The 25,431-nt window shown below is 39.8% G+C and overlaps 1 protein-coding gene across 1 annotated transcript in view; it reads left to right on the forward strand.

Moving 5' to 3' along the window:
- Positions 1–25,431, forward strand: part of MYO3B (myosin IIIB) — a 476,002-nt gene that overhangs the window by 220,078 nt on the left and 230,493 nt on the right. The window contains exons 11-12 of the mRNA XM_043487760.1: positions 5,939–6,094; positions 25,069–25,165. Of these exons, the coding sequence (XP_043343695.1) occupies positions 5,939–6,094; positions 25,069–25,165 (253 nt within the window). The remainder of the gene's footprint in view (positions 1–5,938; positions 6,095–25,068; positions 25,166–25,431) is intronic.

Below are 25,431 nucleotides of genomic sequence, written 5' to 3' on the forward strand. Positions count from 1 at the left end.
TCCTGGACCTTCCTTTTGCTTTAGGACTCTCTCCAGCTGCCATGATGCACATGCCATGTTCTTCCATTTCTCTTTCCTTCCTGTGTTTCTTTGAACTCACTCTGGACCTTTGGTGCTGATGACTTTGTCTAAAGGTGGTGCTGACTTACTCATCTTTCTAACTCTTTCCTGCCTTCTCACCCTAGTGACCTCAGGCAAGATGCCAGCTGCCCTGTGGTCCTGCCACTCTGCAATTTCTCTCCTACTTTGCCACACAGGATCTGCTCCCATTACCCATTTCATAATAAGGACTGAGCTTCCTGTTTTAAAACCCTCCATCCTATCTTCTGAGGGCTTTTTTTTTTTTTTTTGCAAATACTGACTGTTTTTCTCTGATTGATAACCCTAGATCAGCCTCGCTGAGAAACAGACTTCTGGTCCTCTCTTCTCTGTTTCAGGTTAGGACCCTACTTCCCTACACTACATGTGAACTTAGTGTATGATTTCAGTTCACCACCGTGTGCAATATTTGCAGATTGAACATGAAAACTGAAATGGAGCTAAGTCTTCCACCAAATGAGATTTGGTTTTGTTACATATGGATGTCAAGTTTCTCAGCCTGCCTTCTTTTGAGGCATTAGTCATATTTGGAAAATGCCTGTGATTGTCATAGTCCTGTCTTCCAAAGTGGAAATTTCCTTCCAGGACAGCACCATGGGCTGTGATATTTAACCTGTAATTAGTATACCCTCTGGAGGATTTCTTCTTTTCATGCAGAGGCCTCTTTTTCACTCAGGCTTCTGTCTGCCGATGATACAGACTACAGATGCAGTGCATCACGGGGCAGGGAAATGCTTGCTCAGATCAAGAACGTTCAGCTACTCGGTAACAACGGAAACATTTAACAACCTAAGTAGAAAGCCCACAAGAAAACAGCAGAAAGTATAAAAGACAGCATATTAAAAAAGAAATGAGAAGAGACATAAATCTCAAGTTTTCGTCTAGTTTTGTCCCAACATGTGGAACACAATTGCTCCCTCTTCTGTTTTTGTCTCCAAGTTCACCAGTATTTTTAGTTTTTGACTTTTCAGCTGCTTTTATCAAGTGTAGTTTAGTCATCAGTAAACATCCATTCGTGACTCTTAATAAATAGCTCCCCCTTGAAGGCACCTGATTCTTTAGTTATGAAATGTCTGTTTACAGCGACCAGGCAGGTGCATCTTGACAGTGTGATCATTTGGGAGCAAAAGGAACACAAGCACTGCCAGCTCCAGAGCCTGACACAGAAGTCTGACCTTGTTTCTTGTTAAGAAATGGCTCTTTATTTTCCCCCTGATTCTGGCAGGAGCCAGGCTGGGAGATTGCAGCAAATGGCTGCAACAACCTGTGTTTAATGTGGTGACACTAATGAATTCTGAGAATTAATCTTCAGCCAAGAATGCATGATGGAAGGTACTAGAATTTCAAATTAGGTAATGGATTAATTTCTTTCAGGGCTGAAGTTTGCTTCCTTTTTCTTCTGGTGAACTTTTCTATCATATTCAAAACCACCGTCCATGGCCTTGTAAATCCAGGTAATACATCTCATGGTAGTTTTAATTTTTTATTCCTTTGTTTTGTATCTTAGCACAGAGATAATCACACATAAATCCAGATTTTTAAAAAAGAGTTTTAAAACATCTGGAACTGAAAGAAAAAATTACTTACAACTTTGGGGGGAAAAGCAGTATTTCCTAATCTAGTCCTTGTTCAATTTCTTTTTTCCAGAGTCAAAGATTCTGGGAAGAAGTTATCTTGGAGAATGTATTTCCCCAGTTTGAGACCCTGTCTTCTGCAGAAATGCAGCCTACAGGTATCTCAAACATGCTGGTGAAAATTAGGGGCTCTGAGTGTCTCCCCTCAATCAGCTGAGATGAAGACTCAGCTGTTATTTGCAAAAGTCTGGTACTAATTGCTCACAACAGAGCTTCCAAGGATGTCATTTGCAGGGCTCTGGTTCCATTGATACAAAAAAGGATCTGTGGCCAAGTAAGTTTGGAAACATGGACCTAAACAAAATTGAGTTTTCTTTACCTCCATACTTCTAAGAACATTTAATATGCTCATATGTACTATGAAGCTCTAGATTTACTTGATTTAGGGAATCACCAGTGTTTCCCAACCTTTTGACCAGAAGACTAGTTTCATTTTTCAGTGGAATGTCTCATGAGTCTAGTGTTTCACCCAACTTACCTCACATTGGCCAGCCCCTATATTCCCACACAGAGGTCAATGTATTATGCATGTTCTTATAAAAACTGTTGAATCCCAGGCTGGGAGAAAATATTCTGCATCTGGAATTTGCAATCCCTGGTTTAAGAAGAAATCCTGAAATGAATAAGCATATTATAACTTCCTTAGTTTTCCATGTTTGTTCTCCACATTGTTAGAGGATTTAATCATGCTATAAAAAAGGACATGGAGTTCTTATGGGTCTTGACTGTCAACTCTATCTATATTAATCCACTAAATCCCTGCCTGAAAGGAGAATAAGACAGAATGACAAGCTGACAAGCATAGTGTTATGGGTTTGGGGCACAAAATTGCAACATCTTAAACAATAAAGAATATTCCCAAGTAAAGTTGGCAAAAGGACTAAAGTGAAGAATTGTTCTTAGACATTCAAAGGAGGCAGCTTAAGAGGTGAATGTCAACGTTCTGGTGGCTTCCTGAGTTCCTAACTACACAGCTTGCCTAATCTGGCTTCTTGCATTGCTGATCCAGTTTCCCAACCTGGAAATGTCTTCTATATCTTCTCCCGGAATTGAGTTCAATTTAGTTCCAAAACTTCTCCCCAAATTCAGCTCAATTCTCATTCTCTCCACTAGGCTTACCTGACTGCTCCCCCCACACTGCAGAGTAGGGGGGTTTCTCCTGTGGGAGCCAGGGAAGTGGTCTCATCACTATCAGGACTTGGCCTCAACTTCCCTACCTTGTAAAAGCGGGGTTAGGATAGAAAATCTTGGTCCTTTAGCTCCAAAACCCTATGCTTTTTTGTGACTTTTTCATTCTAAATAATCAAACACTGGTTTCTGCTGTTTTCTATGTTCCTCTTGTCCTTTCATCTTTAAAATCACATTGTAGATCTTTGAGGAAAAGGGTCATAATTTTTTATGAATTAATATATTTTGACTGATTCTGGTTGTATAATATTTGCTGAACAAATGAAAAGATATGATTTCAATGACCTGGTATCTAGTAATGCTTGACTTCCAGCCATATCTGTTCCTAAGACAGAACTTTCTTTTATTTATCAGTAAAATAATAAGTCCATTTCATCCTGGCTATTTGCTCCCCATGAGAAAAAAGTATGCAAGAGTGTTTTAGAATAAGGCTCTACCCTCAAGGTCTTCCTGTCCTTCTCCTAAAAATCCTCCAATGCAGTTGGATATGTCACACCTCTGCTTAGCATTCTTCCCATATACACTCAGTTTCAGTTTTGCTGATCCAGTGGTATGACATTCAGCACACTTGGGCCTTCCTGAGAGAACTAACAAATAAATCCTCTTGGTCTTTCCTTCAAAGAGTAGAATGCCTACCATCTTTATTTTTTTTAATCTCCCAAGAGATCACGGATCCACTTGTTAATTTCTCCCTTGTCTGATTATCTCACTAAATTATTTATCCTCATTCCTCTTACTCGCCTTGTGATCTAGAGAAAAATCCTCTCCAAAATGCCAAAGGATCTTGTAACCTTGTTTGCAACCTTGCTCTTCCAGTGGGTGCTAAAATTATGAAAGATATTATAGCACCTTTAATTGCATCTCCAGAATCCAGCAGATACCTATTTTCATAAGGGTGGAGTATGGATTTCCTGGTCTGTCTCAAGCCCTGTCTAAGGAGCTTTGAGTACCTGGAACACTGTTCCAAGGTACCTATCCTGAAGGAGAAGGCAGAAGCAGCTCCTACTCATTTTTCCATTCACCTGCTATAAATTTTCTATTAATTGTATGCCGCTCACTTTTTGCCTCCTTGAGTTTTCTATTTAAGTATTGGCTAGTCAACAAGCAGTTGAGAGTTGCTCAGAAAGCAAAAGGAATTAATATGGTGGGAAAATCTATTAAGGAATTGCATTCCCCATGTTTGGGCATGTACTTATATACAGGTGGCATGGCTGTTTGGTGATGGGAGACAGATGTAATGTGCCCTCACAATATCCCTGGGCAGGCTTAGCTAGGGGTCCCCGCAGTGTCTGGTTTCCTATCCAGGTTGGGTAGGGGTGGTGGTGTGAAGCCACCATGTCCATCTTCAGTAGGAACTCTCAGAGAACACAGACTGTTTTTATTTTGGAAGTTTTCATATACCATCCCTCAAACCAAGATGATAAAGCCATTCACCTGTATTAATGACCCCATAAACTATCCAGAAATTTCTTTTTCCCAGGTGCTTAGGGAATTATTAACATTTATTTTCCTTTGGTAGTCACATAATTATATATAGATGAATGTACATGGAATCCCAGGAAGACTGATGATTTAAAAATATGAACAGAGTGTTTTTCAGGTTTGGGCACTAATTTTTTATTTTATAAGAAAACTAATAGATACAAAAGACTCCTGGACCTATAAAATTCAAATGATTGATTTCTTCCCGTAGCAAGACAGAGGTGGTATTTATAGTTGTGCAGGCAGCAGAATGGAGATAGTCTGGGTTCTTTTGGCTTTTCTAGTTGAAAGCTCCAGTTCCAATAGATAGGAAATCCCCTGAATCAATTCTAAAACCAAATAACTGGGAAATTTACCAAGTATCTTTCAGGACTAGAAGTCAAGGGATACAAAAGTAGTTTGAAGGGCAAAGATTAAGGCCTTTTGATAAAACCAACAGTTGAGGATTGTGTCTTAAATGTCTTGAAAAGATGCTCAAGGTGAGACTGAACGTTTTACCATTTGTCAGTGCATTTCATTATTTTAAATATGTTGTGTTTCACATGTTGCTAGCATGTCACTATTGGGGAAACTGAAAACGTTTATTTTATGGAGTGGGCAGAAAGGCATCTACTATTTACCCTAAGCCTCCAGTGTGAACTAAGGACTGATAACTTAAATGTGGATGTTGAAATTTCTTTCTCCTGTCAAGGGCAGCTACTCAGAATGGAAATGCGATGGTAATTGGAGGGGTATTCATCAGATTCAATTTCACTAGAAATTTCCTGTGTCAAAATCATCTTTAATAACATACAGCACACAGCAAAATGTACTGAATCATTGTTTTCTTTGAAAAGGGCATTGAATCTGAAGCAGAAAGTGGTTACAACCGTGCAGTTTTAACCAATTAACCACAGAGGAGTTTAAATGCAACCCAGTTTTTACCATTTTGAATGGACTTTTTGTTCCCCGTTTGAATAATTCCATTCCAATTCATCGGAATTATATTGTAGTCACTTCCTGTCCTGAGGTTTTTCTGCTTCTTCAGAAGGCATTAGAAATCAAGGAGTTGAATCTTCTCTGTGAAGGTTTCTTTATGATTCATTTCTGTCCTTGCAAACTCCGAAATGTATTTCCCCCACCACCAAATACTGGACATTTCATATACTAGGATTTCATTTAAATGATAATATATAATTTTATATGCTTCTAAAATAAAGTATATAGACTAATCAACTTGACCCCATTGTAAACATTTTTTTTGTAATGAAAATGTAGTCTGACCAGTCTATCTTTTCAGTGTTTTGAATACTTCAAATTAAATTCATTGTGTTTTCAATACATATTTAAAGCATACTAAAATATATTTCTGATATTTTGACTAATTTGACTAGTAGAGAATGTTTTTTTTCTATGTTCTGCTACCTATGAAAAAACAGCTATGTAAGGTTAGTGATCAGGTTTTATAAATGAGCTTTTTCTCCTCTCTCCCATATTTACAGAGAAGCCAGGTGTCTAAGATAATACTTGGACTGTTTGTTGATTTTTGTGAACAGGTGTCTCATTAAGGATTTTGAAAAGCGACCTTCGGTCACACATCTCCTCGACCACCCATTTATTAAAGGAGTCCATGGGAAGCTTTTGTTTCTGCAGAAGCAGCTGGCCAAGGTCCTCCAAGACCAGAAGCATCTAAATCCTGTTGTTAAAACCAGGTATGGTCCTCGGCATTTTTCTGCTTCCTCTCTCTGGTTATTTATAAAAAATGGCATGTCATGTGTTTTGATTTACCCAGCACTATTACTGGTAATTATCACATCCCTGCATTTCTGAGTTTCATTTACATGACATTAAGTACTCCATGCTCAGTGGATGACAACAGCAAAGCTTCGGAAACAAGCTACCCATTTGTGCTGTTACGGCTAATTTGTCTCAGAGTGGCTGAAATCTCACTCTGCCCTAGTGTTCTAGTTAAAAACCAACACACATATATATTTAATATACATGTAGATTTAACAAAATTCCACCAATAATGTAAACTGGGTGAAACCAGCCATGGCTGAGATTGTGCAAGAAATCTTTACTTGGCTGTTGCAGGCTGGAAAGCAGAAGTGTAGGCTATAAAGTGGTTTTGGAAAGATTATGAGTTCAACACTGAAGATTTTTTCTCTAAAGTGCTTTGAGCCCATTTTCTTTAGTTAAAAATTCCTTAGAAGCAATTTAGTATTTTTATATGAGTTTTCCCCCCAGATATTGTCTATGCTATCTAAAGTAACTGTGATTCCCCCCTCCTCTACTTTTATAGGGTAGATTTTTTTTTAAAAAATGTTTATTTTCAAGGGCAGTTCCTTAAGACAGTATTCTGTGGTGGTCTCTAAGAAATAGATGTTTGGTTTCTGTCCAGAGGGTGGCAGAATTTCTCTTTAAAAAAATTAAATGTGAATAAAGCTACTTCCCCAGCTCAGCAATTACTTGGTTTTATAAAACTGGCCAGGATGCAGATAAGCTCTAATCCATTATTATTAAAAGAACATTCAAAGGACTGGAGGTGAAGAAACTAAAATATCACAAGTCACAAGTTCTGGAAATATTCATGTATTCTGCAGAAAACTGTTTACAAATCAAAAAGCATTAGAACTCTGGAAGCTTGAGGCATAGTTTCAAGGTGAATATATCTTGCTGATTTTTTCCCCACCACCACCAGGTTCCCTTTTTGATAGCTCAAAACAAATTTTTTCCTACTCTTTGCCCTTTTCCACTGCAATTTCTATTTCTATGGCTTGCCTACAGGGTAGAGAAATTCTTGTCACTTGGTGCCTTTTGAAGCAGTAGAATTTGTGTTTAAGCCTCAGAGAACTGAAATCTTCTTTTCTTCTTCTGCTTTTGTTCCTATGCCAGCCACCACTCCTCTACCACTCACCTTTACACACACACATGCACACACACAAAACCGCCATGAGAAATGAAGATGAAAATAAAGTACAAACCGAGGGAGAAGCAAACCCCGCATTTAAACACTTTACATTGAGTCAGGTATCTTCTTGTTTCTTCTGATTTGCTGCAGAGCAATTTCTGAAACTAAGTTGCAAAGTGATTCAGCTTTGTCTGATTTTGTGTGTCCAGATGTGTGTCCTCTTTTTAAAGATTTTTCTCAATTTGCCATAGAAAGCCAGGACTCCAGGCTCTCTCACCTCCCCCTCTAATTTCTCTTTATGTTTGTTAATTCCTTTGATGTCAAAGGCCTCATAGGGTCAAAGACCCTTCTCTCAGGGTCTTTGTAATCTAAAGTTTCACTCAGAAGTGTATGTTTCTTTGAAAAAGTCACTAAAAAAAATACCACCTCACAAATAGGTGTCAAAACTTTAAGCAGGCACTGCTTTAGGAGAAAGTAAAACTAATTCTAAAGGAAACATAATGCATGTAATTGACACATCTTACAACTTATCCTATATTATCACTTCTTCTTAGCAGTGGCAGGGAGCTGGCTACATAGGTATTTGTTAAGCCCATCCAGAAAAATTCTTAGATAATGTTTGATGCTGGTAATTCAATATATTTAAAGTTGTGAGTTCCCAAGTTAAGGTGGAAAAAGCAAAGAATAAATGGGATAAGTGCATAGATGAGTGAGGCAAATACCCAATTTACTTTTTTTTCTGCACAGTTTTGGTAACACAGCAGGTGGTACAATGCAGTGGTTTTAAAAAAAACCTGACTCTGCCAGGTTTGAATCCTAGCTCAACCACTTATCAACAAGTTATTAAATATTTCTGTTCCAAAATTTCTTTATCTGTGAAATGGAGATAATTTTGAGAGTTCAATACCTTAAAAAATAGTTAACGTTGATAACAGAGTTAAATAACTCTGATAACGTTGATACTCAGTTGATAACTCAGTCATTGTTAGCAGTAGTTGTAGTTGAATACATTGAGATTTTTTAATTCAGAGTCCTCCATTTCTTTTGGCCTTAATCTGTGGAAATTTATCTCTATTTACTTACCAAACAACATCATGAGAATAAACAGTACAGAGATATTAAATGTTAGAAATACAAATTTCTGTCTCTTATTTAAAATCTAATTTATTCATTCTAGAGGCATTTATATGTGTATATGTGTCAAGTCCTCTGCCAAACAGAGGAACTACAAGGGAAATCAGATACAGTTCCTGATAAAGAGCTAATAGACCAGTGTGTGAAATAGACAAGAATCAGATGAGAACAGCTCCGCATGAAAAGTACCTGGATAGAAGGTTTCCTGGGGTACTTCCCAGAGTACTTGGGAAAGGAACAACGCTGGAAACTGTTGGGTTGGGAAGGTGATCCTTGAACCATCCTGAAGAACAAACAGAAGACAGTTATTCCACATGGAGGAGAAGGATGAGCACAGAGGGCAGACACAGAGGCTGAAGAGAGAGCTTAGGGGATTTGGTGAACAATTGGTTGGTGTTGCTGGAACTTGGGGGAAGGGGATGCAAGGCAGGCAGGGGCCAGGGCAAGATGGGCTAAGGAGTCTGGATGTGTTCTTAGGCACTTGGGAGCAGCAGAAGGATTTCAAGCAGGGATGTGCTTGAGGAAGACCATTCTGATTGCAGTGATGGAATGGAGTTGAACAGAGTTGGAACTGGGAGGGTGGATGAGAGCAGATTGTGGCAATTGTAAATAACAGAAGATATTAGTTTGGTGCAAACATAATTGAAATTTTGGACCATGAATTTTAAATCATTATAACTAGGCTCAAACACATCTTTATTAATCAGAACAGGAACCATTACAGTCAACACATTTTTGCCAATGAGAAGTAAGTTTGTTTATTCCTGGAGCATAAAAATCTGCTTTGGGATTTGATGAACTCTTGGAAAGCTATTTTCTGCCTCCTGATGGTTGTGGAAGCATTTTCCCTGCAAAAAGTTGTCAAGATGCTTAAAGAAGTGGTAGTCGGTTGGTGAGAGGTCAGGTGAAATGGTGGATGAAGCAAAACTTCGTAGCCCGATTCATTCAACTTTTGAAGCGTGGGTTGTGCAATGTGCGGTCAGATGTTGTTATGCAGAATTGGCCCCTTTCTGGTGACCAATGCCAGCTGCAGGCATTGCAGTTTTCAGTGCATCTCCTTGATTTGCTGAGTATACTTCTCAGATGCAATGGTTTTGTCAGGATCCAGGAAGCTATAGGGGATCAGGCCAGCAGCAGACCACCAAACAGTGACCATGACCTTTTTTTTGGGTACAAGTTTAGCTTTGGGAAGTACTTTGGAGCTTCTTCTCAGTCCTGTCACTAGGCTAGTCATTGTGAAATCCTCTTTCTGTCACATATCACAATCCAATAAAGAAATGGTTTGTTGTTGTTGTGTAGAATAAGTGAAGACGATACTTCAAAGTGATGATTTTTTTGATTCCTGGTCAGCTCATGAGGCATCCACTTGTCAAGCTTTCTCACCTTTCCAGTTTGCTTCAAATGTGCGATGATCATACAATGGCCGATGTTGAAGTTCTTCAGCAACTTCTCACGTAGTTATAAGAGGATTAGCTTTGATGATTGCTCTCAGTTGGTCACTGTGAACTTCCCATGACTGACCACTGCGCTCCTCATCTTTAAGGCTCTCGTCTCCTTTGCAAAACTTCTTGACCCACCACTGCAGTATATGTTCATTAGCAGCTCCTGAGCTAAATGCATTGTTGATGTTGCAAGTTGTCTTTGCTGCTTTACGACCCATTTTGAACTTGAATAAGAAAATCACTTGAATTTGTTTTCTGTCTAACATCGTTTCCCCAGTCTAAAATAAATATAGATAGCAAGTAACGTCATTAGCAAAAAAAAAAAAATACATAAAGAAGTGTGTTTAAATGATGTGTAACCTAACCACATTTCTTTGAGAATGTATTTGAATATAAAATGGCAAACCTCAACAATGCAAAACCGCAATTACTTTTGCACCAACCTTATATTACGATAAGAGTATCATCAGGATTTAGTGGTGAATTGGAGAGAGATTAGGGAAAGAGAGAAGTGTTACAGGGTCTACCCGAATTGGGCTCCTTACCCTGGTTCAGACTGCAATCAAATAGAAACTGCAAGACACTGAGAGACAAAGACCAGTAAAAAGGCTTTGCTTCCTCTTCATATCCTATCAGATGCCCTACACAGTCCATGCTATGCTGTGTACTTACAGATTTACACAAAGGTTCTAGCTTTCTGCCCAAAGAAGCATTCTTCAATAGTCCAGACAGTACTGGGCCCCTCAGCTGCACAGACTTGTTTAGTTTTGAGAGTTAATATAGAGAAATGAGAACTATAGCCTATAGGGTGGACATGTTTTACTGTTCCTGCAAAGGCAGGGAATGTTCTATCCACTTTAGTACTTTCCCAAGAGGAGAGAAAAGTTGCTATTTTCAGGGGGCTGTGGAGCAGAAAGCAGCAGAAGGCATAATGAGGAAGAACTTGGATAGGTAAGGGAAGGATCTTCTAAAGAAGGAGACATTGAAAACACAGAGAAGGTAACAGAGGAAGCACAAGAGGGGAGGATCAAGCGCCTCAGAGAAAGATTGACCTTAGAAAACACGTCTTGGTTGGGAAAGACACAGAAAGGTTATGTGATACCCAGAAAATGTGAAGGGCAGGGGGAAGAGGAGATGCTATGAGGAAATTTATGGTCTTTAGCTTTCCAAAAAAGTAAGCAAAGTGGTCTCAAAGTTGGAAATGGGCTGTGGGCTCCAGGGAAGTGTTAAATCTTTGAAATAGCCAATATGACGAATATGATAAAGAGTTTATTAAAGATGGATGTAACTATTACTCAATAGCACAGAAAACCCAGGTGGAACTTCATCAAATAGCAATGTATTTTAGTAGAATTAATCAGTGTTTAAGATAATGCATGTAGAACATTCAGGAGACCATTTGGCATTAGAACCTCTGTAAAATTGTACCATTAACACTGTCACCTTTTCCATCTATCATCTCTAGCAATTCTTAGCCACAAGAGCAGGAGGACACAAAGCAGATACTGTGGTCTTCTTCAGGTTGGAGACTGGCTTGGATAGACATTATGGATGGACATGGGGGCAAAAGAATCTGAGTAGGAGTGTATCCCTGAGGTCTTTTGGGAGTGTGGAAGAAAAGTGAAGCCAGAGTGGTTTACTGACTTTGAACATGTGTCTGGGTCAGGGGACGGGCAGTTACAATGAGGACAAACAGCAGATGCGGTGAAAGGATGGTGAGAAAAGAGATTGTAGAGCTGAGTTCTCAGGAACCTTTGAGAGATTACTGGGAACTAGTCACAGCACAATTGTGGACAACTCCAGTAGAGGAGAAATAAAAATTTTTAAAGAATCAACAAAGAAGGCTCTTGAAATCACAATGTGAAAAGAATTAACAAAGTGATTGGTTCAGTTTGGCCACTTAGTCGTGTCTGACTCTTTGCAACCCCACGGACTGCAGCATGCCAGGCCTCCCCGTCCATCACCAACTCGCTGAGTTTACTCAAACTCATGTCCTTTGAGTTGGTGATGCCATCCAACCATCTCATCCTCTGTCATCCCCTCTCTTCTGCCTTCAATCTTTCCCAGCATCAGGGTCTTTTCAAATGAGTCAGTTCTTCCCATCAGGTGGCCAAAGTATTGTAGTTTCAGCTTCAGCATCAGTCCTTCCAATTAATATTCAGGACTGATTTCCTTTAGGACAGACTGGTTGGATTTCCTTGCTGTCCAAGGGACTCTCAAGAGTCTTCTCCAGCAGTTCAAAAAGCAGTTCAAAAGCATCACTTCTTTAGCACTCAGCTTTCTTTATAGTCCAACTCTCACATCCATATAGGACTACTGGAAAAACCATAGCTTTGACTAGACAGACCTTTGTTGGCAAAGTAATGTCTCTGCTTTTTAATAAGTGGTCTAGGTTGGTCATAATTTTTCTTCCAAGGAGCAAGCATCTTTTAATTTCATGGCTGCAGTCACCATCTGCAGTAATTTTGGAGCCCCAAAAAATAAAGTCCCAGCTCTTGTCTCAGTGATAAGATAGTGTTGACTTCCAAATTTTTAAAATTAAAATCAAGACAAGAACAATGTATTTAATGCCTGGAATGGGGGCAGGTCTGCAAAAGACTAGTCAAGTGCAGTAGTGAGAAGGGGGTAAAGAGTAGAACAAGGAGTGATTGGTAGAGTATGGGAAAACCGAAGCCTGGTATCAGGAGAAGGAGTAGAGAGAAAGGAAAATGGGGGTCAAGTGCTAGAGAAGATGACACAAGAGTGTCATGTGAACTTTTTAAAAGAGAGAGACTGGTCAGGGAGAACAATGGATGGAAAGAGGCAGAGGGGAGCAAGGAGTCTTCCTTTGCTCCTTTCCCCCATTCCCTCACTGTAAGTGGATAGAAGGTGGGGGAGGGGTGAACAGGAATGTTATAGGGAAATGGTCCATTCCAGCTGTAATGAGGAAATAAGATGAATATTCAGGAGTGAGGTTAGGAATCACGGGGAGCTTATTCACAATAGAGCAGAATCTGTACTGTATATTGTCAACTGAAAAAAAATGTACAACCTAAAAATTGAGAGTTATGTTTTACTTGGTGGACAAAACTGAGGACTTAAGCCTGGGACACAACATCTCAGGTAACTCTGGGGAACTGCTCCAAAGAGGCAAGGTGGGGATCCAGGATATGTAGAAGTTTTTTTCTTTTTTTTTTTGCAATGAAGACCAAATGGTCAGAACATCCGAAGATTACAGTTAATTAAAGAAAACCAGATATCTCAAGTTAAGGAATTTGGCGCTTCTCTATGTATGGGAAGATACAAGATTGTGGGCTCCCTGGAGTCATTCCTTTGATATGCACCTTAGCTATCTGGGGCCAGCATCCTGTGCTTTCCCATTCTGTGTCTCCTTGGGGTGCACCATCCAGGGTGGCTGGAGCAGTTGACTGCTAAATGGTGGGCATCAGGCATCCAGTTTCCATCCTGAATTTCCTCAGAGCTCACCATCAGTGAGGTTGTAATGTGATGGCTTGATGGCTGCAACATCCTTTGTTCACTGATAAGGCAGGCAGTATTTTTCATTCACAGAATAAAAAAAGGGCTTAAGTGGTGAGGCCCCAGGTGCTCTCTCCTGGTCTAAGCATTCTAGCTCTTCTGAATGGTACAGTTTTGGGGGACAGCTAGACTGATCCATTCCGACTTCACATTATGTTGTGCTATCTGAGATTTGATACCAATTCTTGATGCTGATTAAATGAGTGAAACTATTGGAATTTAAGTTTTTCCAGTAATTTATAATTTTGCTGTAGTATATGTTGAATTCAGGAACAGTAGAGAGGTTATGTATCCAAGGCTGACTCTCTCTTGAAGGAGGTTAAATAACCCTGCTATTCCATGAAAAACAGTTTACAGCTACATTTTTACTTAAGCTGTCAAGGATTCTGTGAAACAATTTGGCCATTTCCTTTACATCAGCTCCCATTTCTTTGACTTTCAAAAGGGCTTTTTCCCCAACTCACTTCTGGAAATCCCTGAATTCATCAATGTCATCTGGTGTGTCCTGTCACTATCAAAGTTAGAGAAGACATGAATTATTAAAAAACACTTCACAAGGGTTAGTGGGAGAAGAGTAAAAACCACTGTCTGCAGTGGGAGTGGAGGCAGGGAAAGCAATGGTTGGCTATGCTGTGACTCAACCCTCTCCCACCTCACAACCTCCCATTGTGGATTCAACTTCTGGCCTCAGGAAAATCGCAAAATCCAGCATGTTGTTCCTTCCCCAGTGGATGGTTTGGGATTAGCTGAAACCACAAATGTTAAACCCTCAAATGCCAAGGGTCTATTACCAAGTATTACTTGGTAGAGCAATTAAGTTGCTGGTTGTTTCCTGCTCTGTTTAATGGATTTTGATTATACTCTTGCAATTTGCCTAAGGCTTTAAAACAATGATTAAAACAATGACCTCAACTTTTCTGATTTCTTTTCAAACAGCAGCAATGACCTTTAAAAACAGATATTTACTTCACCGCTTAACTGCTGAGGTTTTCCCAGTAAGTCTTACTTACTTGCTTCCTCTTTTACCTGTAAACATGTAATGCCCTATATATATATATATACACACACACACACACACACACACACATATACACTATTGGTTTCTTGGACTCCTGTGTAAATCACGAATTTTGAATGATTGCTTCATCAAGTGTAGAAGATGATTGACATATAGGAGGTTAAGGATTTTCCTAAGAGAAAAGAAACAAATCCATACCGTAAAGAAGGCTGAGCGTCAAAGAATTGATGCTTTTGAACTGTGACTCTTGAGACTCCCTTGGACTGCAAGGAGATCAAACAAGTCCATCCTAAAGAAAATCAGTCCTGAATATTCATTGGAAGGACTGATGCTGAAGCTCCGATACTTTTCCACCTGTTGTGAAGAGCCAACTTTTTAGAAAAGACCCCGATGATGGGAAAGATTGAAGGCAGGAGGAGAAGGACACAACAGAGGATGAGATGGTTGGATGGCATCACCAACTCAATGGACATGAGTTTGAGCAAGCTTTGGGAAATGGTGAAGGACAGGGAAGCCTGCCATGCTGCAGTCCATGGGGTTGCAAAGAGTTGGACACAACTGAACAGCATATCTGTCTCTATCTGTCTGTCTATAACTAAGTGAATTGATGTTTAATTTTCTGCTGCTGTCGCTGATTCTTACTGCCTGGAGAAGGTAGCTATATCAAATTCATTTAATATAGTTGAGAAGATGCTGATTTATTGGAATTATGGTCAAACTATGTTTAAACGAAAAAATGGGGTGATACTTTAGAGATTTCCACTCAACTAATTCTTGTATTTTTTAATCTGTGTATTATAATGTTTATTTGATAGATATAAGCTTAAATTTCAGATCAGGATAGAACTAATGTACTTAAAGTTATCTAGGTGGTAACTTCATTCATATTTGGCTCTCAGTAGGACAGTATGGGGCTTCCCAGATGACTCAGCAGTAAAGAATCTGCCTGCCAAGCAGGACACTTGTGTTTCATCCCTGAGCCAGGAATATCCCCTGGAGAAGGAAATGACAACCCACTCCAGTACTCTTGCCTGGGAAATTTGGTAGACAGAGGACCATGGTGGGCTGTAGTCCAGTTCAGCTCAGTTCAGTTGATCAGTAACGTCTGACTCTTTGCTATCCCGTGGACTGCAGCACACTGGGCCTCCCTGTCCATCACTGACTCCTGGAGTTTATTCAAACTCATGTTCATTGAGACGGTGATGCCATCCAGCCATCCCATCCTCTGTCATCCCCTTCTCCTCCTGCCTTCAATCTTTCCTAGCATCAGGGTTTTTTTCAAATGAGTCAGTTCTTCCCATCAGGTGGCCAAAGAATTGGAGTATCAGCTTCAGCATCAGTCCCTCCAATTAATATTCAGGACTGATTTCCTTTAGGATGGACTGGTTGGATCTCCTTGCAGTCCAAGGGACTCTCAAAGTCTTCTCCAGCACCACAATTCAAAAGCATCAATTCTTAAGTGCTCAGCTTTCTTTATGGTCCAACTCTCATATCCATACATGACTACTGGAAAAACCATAGCTTTGACTAGATGGACCTTTGTTGGCAAAGTAATGTCTCTGCTTTTTAGTATACTGTCTAGGTTGGTCATAGCTTTTCTTCCAAGGAATAAGCATCTTTTAATTTCAAGACTGAAGTCACCATCTGCAGTCATTTTGGAGCCCCCCAAAATAAAGTCCCTTACTGATTCCACTGTTTCCCCATCTATTTGCCATGAAGTGATGGGACCAGATGCCATGATCTTAGTTTTCTGAATGTTGAGTCTTAAGCCAATTTTTTCACTCTAATCTTTCACTTTCAACAGGAGACTCTGGTTCTTCTTCGCTTTCTGCCATAAGGGTCATGTCATCTGCATATCTGAGGTTATTGATATTTCTCTTGGCAATCTTGATTACAGCTTGTGCTTCATCCAGCCCAGCGTTGCTCATGATGTACTCTGCATATAAATTAAATAAGCAGGGTGACAATACACAGCCTTGACGTACTCCTTTCCCAATATGGAACCAATCTGTTGTTCCATGTCCAGTTCTAACTGTTGCTTCCTGACCTGCATACAGGTTTCTCAAGAGGCAGGTCAGTTGGTCTGGTATTCCCCTCTCTTTAATAATTTTCCAGAGTTTGTTGTGGTCCTCACAATCAAAGGCTTTAGCATAGTCAATAAAGCAGAAGTAGATGTTTCTCTGGAACTCTCTTGCTTTTTCAATGATCCAGTGGATGTTGGCAATTTGATCTCTGGTTCCTCTGCCTTTTCTAAGTCCAGCTTAAACATCTGGAAGTTCACAGTTCATGTACTGTTGAAGCCTGGCTTGGAGAGTTTTGAGCATTACTTTACTAGCATGTGGGATAAATGCAGTTGTGTGGTAGTTTGAGCATTCTTTAGCATTGCCTTTCTTTGGGATTGGAATGAAAACTGACCTTTCCCAGTCCTGTGACCACTGCTGAGTTTTCCAAATATGCCGGCATATTGAGTGCAGCACTGTCACAGCATCATCTTTTAGGATTCGAAATAGCTCAACTGGAATTCCATCACCTCCACTAGCTTTGTTTGTGGTGATGCTTCCTAAGGCCCACTTGACTATGCATTCCAGGATGTCTGACTCTAGGTTGGTGATCACACCATTGTTTTATCTGGCTCGTGAAGATCTTTTTTGTGTAGTTCTTCTGTGTATTCTTGCCACCTCTTCTTAATATCTTCTTCTTATGTTAGGTCCATACCATTTTTGTCCTTTATTGTTCCCATCTTTGCATGAAATGTTCCCTTGTTATCTCTAATTTTCTTGAAGAGATCTCTAGACTTACCCATTCTATTGTTTTCCTCTATTTCTTTGCACTGATTGCTGAGGAAGGCTTTCTTATCTCTCCTTGCTATTCTTTCGAACTTTGCATTCAAATGGGTATATCTTTCCTTTTCTCCTTTGTCTTTTGCTTCTCTTCTATCCACAGCTATTTGTAAAGCCTCCTCAGACAACCATTTTGCCTTTTTGCATTGCTTTTTCTTAGGGATGGTCTTGATCCCTGCCTCCTGTACAATGTCATGAACCTCTGTCCTTAGTTCTTCAGGCACTCTGTATCAGATCTAATCCCTTGAATCTATTTGTCACTTCCACTGTATAGTCATCAGGGATTTGATTTAGGTCATACCTGAATGGTCTAGTGGTTTTCCCTACTTTCTTCAATTTAAGTCTGAATTTGGCAATAAGGAGTTCATGGTCTGTGCTACAGTCAGCTCCCAGTCTTGTTTTTGCTGCCTGTATAGAGCTTCTCCATCTTTGGCTGTAAAGAATATAATCAATCTGATTTTGGTATTGACCATCTGGTGATGTCCATGTGTGGGAGTCTTCTCTTGTGTTGTTGGAAGACGGTGTTTGCTATGACCAGTGCTTTCTTTTGGCAAAACTCTATTAGCCTTTGCCCTGCTTCATTTTCTGTACTCCAAGGCCAAATTTGCCTATTACTCCAGGTGTCTCTTGACTTCCTACTTTTGCATTCCAGTCCCCTATAATGAAAAGGACATCTCTTTTGGGTGTTAGTTCTAGATTGTCGGTCTTCATAGAACCTTTCAACTTCAGCTTCTTCAGCGTTACTGGTCAGGGCATAGACTTGGATTACTGTGATATTGAATGGTTTGCCTTGGAAACAAACAGATCATTCAGTTGTTTTTGAGATTGCATCCAAGTACTGCATCAGACCCTTTTTTTTTTTTTGCTATAATAGCTACTCCATTTCTTCTAAGGGATTCTTGCCCACAGTAAGTAGTCATCTGAGTTAAATTCACCCATTCCAGTCCATTTTAGTTCGCTGATTCCTAAAATGTCAATGTTCACTCTTGCCATCTCCTGTTTCCTGTTGGGTCACAAAAGAGTCAGGCACAACTTAGCAACTAAACAACAACAGGATGGAGTTACACCTAGATGTGCTAAGTCACTCAGTTGTTTCCGACTCTTTGTGACCTCATGGACTATAGCCTGCCAGGTTCCTCTCTCCGTGGGGATTCTCCAGGCAGGAATACTGGAGTGGGTTACCATGCCCTCTAGGTGTACCAAAAAATAATGGTACACTTAGATGGTCTGCCATTATTTTTCTCATGCTAGGTCCATGATTAAATAACTATAGTCAAAAGTTTCTTTCATCCACCCTGTTATCAGGAGATATACTGAAATGGAAATAATGACTTGGAAGAAATATTCAACATCACTGTCTTTGTTGGAGTAATAGTACTCTATCCCCACTTTGAGTAACATTTTCCTTCCTCTATGAGATCCACTGAATGTGATGATAAAGGAAAGGTTTCTCTAAATGTATCCAAATTGTCAGCATGTCCCTGAGCTTTGTATATAGCCACAGAATCTTTGTCTTAGACTCTTGAGGACCACCACCTTTGAGTCCAAGCCTCTCCCTTACTCATTTTCTTCTCCACCCCCAACAGATTTTACTTACTTATCTGGAATCTGATAAGAGGGTTAATCATTTTTCACTTCTACTGGTTCCTGTCTTGGATGGAGGGTAGGGCTCTGATCCTGAGTGTGGAGGGGTGGAGGTAGAGGTGGCCTTCCCAGTGATCTTCCTGTCACAGGACAGCTGTCTAAAAGACAATCAGGCATTTTTCACTGCAAAGTTTAACCTCTAACTAGCATATTCCCTGTCATTATTAGGCTAAACGATTTTGTTTCCTTCCTACTCTTCAGTTGTAATTTAGAGGCCTTCCTTCTATCACTTTGTTCTTTTACATAGTTGGGGTGGAGGGAAGAATGTATCCTGCCACACCTATGTGAAGCTCTTGCAGCCCTGTTAGACCTACCTACATGGAAGTTACTGCTTCCACAGGCAGAGTTGATGGACAGGAACAGGCTAAGGGTTTAAGTAGTCACTTTTGGACATAATATATGTTATATTATCAATATTGTTCATAGGGCCCACAGCTCAAATAAATAAGTCCACAGGTCAGTGATGAGATATTAAAGAGAGTGCACAGAAATGGTTTTAACCTAATACAGATATAGAGATTAAATTATAGTGATGGCAACAGCACTCCAGGGTTTATTCTCTCAGTGTTTGAATCAGCTTCATACTCTCTACAGCTCCTTTCCTCTTCATGAGCTGGACCTAAGGCATTCCAAAAAATCCCTCCATTCTGTGTCCCATTTGTGCCCACCCTTGTTTTAGAGGAGTTCCTAGCCTCCACCTCTGGCTCTGTCTCACTCACTCTTCAGATCCAGTGACTATTTCCTTAGACTTGATGTTTCAGACTTTCGCTCATTCCCACCTTACTTGAGTTGGGGACTCAGATACCAGTATCCTCTTTTACTGAACCCTGAATCCTTAGGTCAACCCTACTCACCACTACCTCCCCCACTACCACATGAAACCCAAACTCTGAGAACCAGCCTAAACCAGAGCGTTGAGTCTCATCTTCTGTAAGCTTTAACCCCAAAACTCCATTTATCTGGAAATCCAGGTGTGGCAGACAATGCACTTAGGGCTTCATAAAAACGAATAGAAAATCTGGCAAAAAACTGAATTTTGAAAATGTCTTCTAAATCATCAAAACTGTAATTCCTTACCATAACTCTTAGTTTAATAGAATACCTTTTGCTTACTTTAGTGAAGTTGCTTGGTCGTGTTTGACTTTTTGCGATCCCATGGACAGTAGCCTACCAGACTCCTCCATCCATGGAATTTCCAGGCAAGAATACTGGAGTGGGTTGCCATTTCCTTCTCTAGGGGATCTTCCTGACCCAGGGATTGAACCCAGGTCTCCCGCATTGCAGGCAGATGCTTTACCATCTGAGCCAGCAGGGAAGCCCTTTGTTTACTTTATCCACCATTTACTATCTCTCCATCCCTCTAAGCTTTGGAATACTAGATCCAGAGTTGGATACAGTTGGAAATCTGTAATTTTCACATTAAATAAGGAAGCGTTCAACAATTGATAATAGATGCTATTCTCAAGTAAGGCACTAGGTGGAGCATTTGAATTTAAAGGAAATTTTAAGTTGACCAGTTCAGTTCAGTTGCTCTGTTGTGTCCGACTCTTTGTGACCCCATGGACTGCAGCACGCCAGGCTTCCCTGTCCATTGCCAACTCCTGGAGTTTACTCAAACTCATGTCCATTGAGTAATGATGCCATCCAACCATCTTACCCTCTGTTGTCTCCTCCTCCCACCTTCAATCTTTCCCAGCATCAGGGTCTTTTCAAATGAGTCAGTTCTATGCTTCAGGTGGCCAAAGGATTGGAGTTTCAGCTTCAGCATCAGTCCCTCCAATGAACACCCAGGACTGATTTCCTTTAGGATTGACTGGTTGGGTCTCCTTGCAGTCCAAGGGACTCTCAAGAGTCTTCTCCAACACCACAATTCAAAAGCATCAGTCCTTCGGTGCTCAGCTTTCTTTATAGTCCAACTCTCACATGCATACATGACTACTGGAAAAACCACAGCTTTGACTAGACAGACCTTTGTTGGCAAAGTAATGTCTCTGCAAGTGCTCAGGGCTGGTGCACTGGGAAGACCCAGAGGGATGGGATGGGGAGGGAGGTGGGAGGGGGATCGGGATGGGGAATACATGTAAATCCATGGCTGATTCATGTCAATATATGGCAAAAACCACTACAATATTGTAAAGTAATTAGCCTCCAACTAATAAAAATAAATGAAAACAACAACAACAACAACAACAAAGTAATGTCTCTGCTTTTTAATATACTGTCTAGGTTGGTCATAGCTTTTCTTCCAAGGAGCAAGCGTCTTTTAATTTCATGGCTGCCGTCACCATCTGCAGTCATTTTGGAGCCCCCCCCCCCAAATAGTCTGTCTCTGTTTCCACTGTTTTCCCATCTGTTTGCTGTGAAGTGATGGAGCCAGATGCCATAATCTTAGTTTTCTGAATGTTGAGTTTTAAGCCAACTTTTTCACTCTCATCTTTCACTTTCATCAAGAGGCTCTTTAGTTTTCTTTGTTTTCTGCCATAAGGGTGGTGTCATCTGTTAACCAGTGACAACAAATTATTTAACTCAAGAAAACTGTAAAAACGTTAAACCAAATTTATTTTGATTAATTTCAACTAAAAATGCACAAATATAAAACCGTGTAACACTTTGAATAAATATGTAATCTAGGATAATGTCAATTTTAAAATATAAAAATTGGAGTAAATAATTTCTTCTCTTTATGCTCTCTAAACTTTTCCTGTATCCAAAGCAGGAAAATGAAGCAGGTAGCAGTTTCAAAAGAACACTAGTTGAGGAAGATAGAGATAGGGCTGGCACATGTTTTTTTTCCCTGGTTGAGAAAATGAACTGGTCTTTATCAGAATGGAAATACCTTGCATCTACATCAACTTCTAGATTGCTAGTTTCAATTTTGGGAGCAAATAATTCTAGGAAAGTTAATGGCTTATACACATGAGGAAAGATCATACATGCTAATGACAGCAGGTTAAATCTTTTAAAAGTTTTTTGTTGTTTATAAAATATTACTGGAGATTTTATGAGAATCAAATTTCATATTTGCAAATAGCATCTGAATAATTCCTGGAGGTTAAATCTGTGAGACAGATAGATTGGCATATAGATTAACTCTATGAGTTCAGAAGATAATAGTTTCAGTCCTTCAATATTGCATTGTACATGTTCATAGTTAAAGTCAAGACTTTGTAGTAGAGTTTATTTGTGATCCTGCAACTGAGGTTTGTCAGTGCTTCCATTTTTAGTTGGTTATAAAAATGCCACACAGTGTGAAGATTGACATCCTTGTATGCAGATCAGGCTGACTTCAAGTTCAGGTCAGGAGTCTCCTAGGAAACTTGCCATTTCATTCAGTGATATTTTGAATTCTGATTCCCTTAGTCAGCCTGTTACCATGTACCTCTCAGAATACCATGCATTGTGTCCAGCATATTTACTTGCATTCAGTACGGGGAGAGAATGGAGAGTCCTTGCTCTGGAACCAGGGCTGACTTTCTTTGTTATTAAATTCCTGACTTTCTTTGTTAAAAGATGCTTTAAATAAACTCTAACGTAACCTATTTCATATGATTGGAAGCTATAAATTTAGGAAGGAGATAAACTAGCTGAATTAATGATGAGAATTTAGTTAGTTTACTAAAAACATGTTACAGTATTTGGTTTTATGATGAACTTTAAGGGATAAAAGTGATTGGGCTTTATGTGAATAGGATTTGGCCAGAAATATGGACCTTCTTGCTTTTTTATTTAGCGAAGTGGCTAGATAGAAGCAGCTCTGAGTTTTTATAAAAAGCTGTTTTCCAAACCAATGATTTTTCTTTCATATCACTAATATGATAGAATAGAGATGAATAAACTGTTCTGTTTAATAACAACTTTTAAATGCTCAGGTTATAAGTTTGACTTTATTAAGTAAAATTAAGTTTCATCTACTTTGGAGCTTTATATGAATTAGCAGCAAAATTGGTTCTAGTACTAGAGATGACTAATACCATGCTTAAAATATTCCTTCTTCAAATCTATCAATAATAGGAATCAGGAAGTAACTTTTAATTTAATAGGCAGGAAGTTTTTAAATGCCTGGGGAGCAACAGCCCTTAGAGAAAATCTCACAAATATATGCAAGGGGATGCAGATAAAGATACTGAGTGCTGTTTTGTTTATAATAGTAAAAAGCTGGAATCAGCCTAAATGCTGATCAGTATAAGACTGGGTAAAGAAATTGGTATATATTTATATGATGTAATATTACCCCATGATTAAAGTGATACTTGGTCACTCACTCTCTTTCTCTCTCTCTCCACATTGTTTCTTATCTCTCTCTGTCTCTATGTATGTGTGTATGTGTGTCTGTCTATTTCTATTACCTTTTATACCCACTATCATCACAGCTCTCTCTCACTCACTTTTTCTCTAGATGTATATAGAGGGAGGTGAGGGGGATCCTGATGTTGAATGAAAAAGAAGTAAATTTGCAGAATGAAACCAACAGTATGATATCATTTTTATAATTAAACATATAAAATCTCTGTGTTGTTCATGAATACATATCAGTATATGACCAATATTTTTAAATAGACAGGAAGAATACCCACCAAATAGTGGTCATTCAGGAAAGGGGATGCAGTCAATATGCTAGCAAATTTGGAAAACTCAGCAGTGGCCACAGGACTGGAATAGGTCAGTTTTCATTCCAATCCCAAAGAAAGGCAATGCCAAAGAATGTTCAGACTACCGCACAGTTGCATTCATCTCACAGGTTAGCAAAGTAATGCTCAAAATTCTCCAAGCTAGGCTTCAACAGTACATGAACCGTGAACTTCCTGATGTTCAAGCTGCATTTAGAAAAGGCAGAGGAGCTAGAGATCAAATTGCCAACATCCACTGGATCATCGAAAAAGCAAGAGAGTTCCAGAAAAACATCTACTTCTGCTTTATTGACTATGCTAAAGCCTTTGACCATGTGGATCACAAAAAACTGTGGAAAATTCTTAGAGATGGGAATACCAGACCACCTGACCTGCTTTCTGAGAAATCTGTATGGAGGTCAAGAAGCAATAGTTAGAACTGGACATGGAATAACAGACTGGTTCCTAATCAGGAAAGGAGTATGACAATGCTGTATATTGTCACCCTGCTTATTTAACTTGTATGCAGAGTACATCATGAGAAACGCTGGGCTAGATGAAGCACAAGCTGGAATCAAGATTGCTGGGAGAAATATCAATAACCTCAGATATGCAGATGACATGACCCTTATGGCAGAAAGCGAAGAAGAACTAAAGAGGCTCTTGATGAAAGTGAAAGACGAGAGTGTAAAAGTTAGCTTAAAACTGATCATTCAGAAAACTAAGATCATGGCATCCGGTCCCATCACTTCATGGCAAATAGATGGGGAAACAGTGGAATCAGTAAGGGACTTTATTTTGGGGGGCTCCAAAATGACTGCAGATGGTGACTGCAGTCTTGAAATTAAAAGATGCTTATTCCTTGGAAGAAAAGCTATGACCAACCTAGACAGCATACTAAAAAGCAGAGATATTACTTTGCCAACAAAGGTCCATCTAGTCAAAGCTATGGTTTTTCCAGTAGTCATGTATGCATGTGAGAGTTGGACTATAAAGAAAGCTGAGCACCGAAGGATTGATACTTTTGAACTGCGGTGTTGGAGAAGACTCTTGAGAGTCCCTTGGACAGCAAGGAGATCCAACCAGTCCATCCTAAAGGAAATCAGTCCTGAATATTAATTGGAGGGACTGATGCTGAAGCTGAAACTCCAATCCTTTGGCCACCTGAAGCATAGAACCGACTCATTTGCAAAGACCCTGATGCTGGGGAAGATTGAAGGCAGGAGAGGGGACAACAGAGGTTAAGATGGTTAGATGATATCACCAACTCAATGGACATGAGTTTGAATAAACTCCAGGAGTCGGTGATGGACAGGGAAGCCTGTTGTGCTGCAGTCTATGGGCAGTGCTCCTCACCGTAGTGGAAGTCTTGAGTGCTGGAGCACCCATTTCCCCTGGAAGTTCTGCAGTGATGAGAGAGGGCTGGGGGCCTGGACTAGGCTTGCTCTTCCTGTCCCTTCTCTGAAGTCTCTGAATGTGTTGTGTGATAAGACAGTGGCTGAATTGTTCTTGTGGCCTAGTTTCTGCTATATTTTTTACCGCCTTAGTACTAATATTCTCTGGATAAACTCTAGGCATGAAAGGATGCACACCAAAAGACCCTATCATGTGGAAGATGCTGAAAAATACTGCCTTGAGGATGACTTGGTCAATATGGAAGTCCTGGATGAGGTACTAAATATTTAATAGGCAATTTTCACCAAGGACATTTGTTTCACATGACTGGTCTGATCTTTCTGTTGTAGTCCATGTTCTCCTAAGGTCACTTGAAACTTTGTTTGTGTAGCCTTGGGGTGAAACTCAAGGATGTTTGGCTGCTGTGGCTATGATCCCGTGTTGTTCTGTGTTCATTTATAGTCCCCTAAATGTCCCAAATGATGAAGAGAAAAGGATTTGGAGTTTTCCCATGAAGGCTTTTATATTGCAGGCTTAAAAGA

Source organism: Cervus canadensis, chromosome 15, assembly GCF_019320065.1.
Source record: "Cervus canadensis isolate Bull #8, Minnesota chromosome 15, ASM1932006v1, whole genome shotgun sequence".
NCBI lineage: Eukaryota > Metazoa > Chordata > Mammalia > Artiodactyla > Cervidae > Cervus > Cervus canadensis.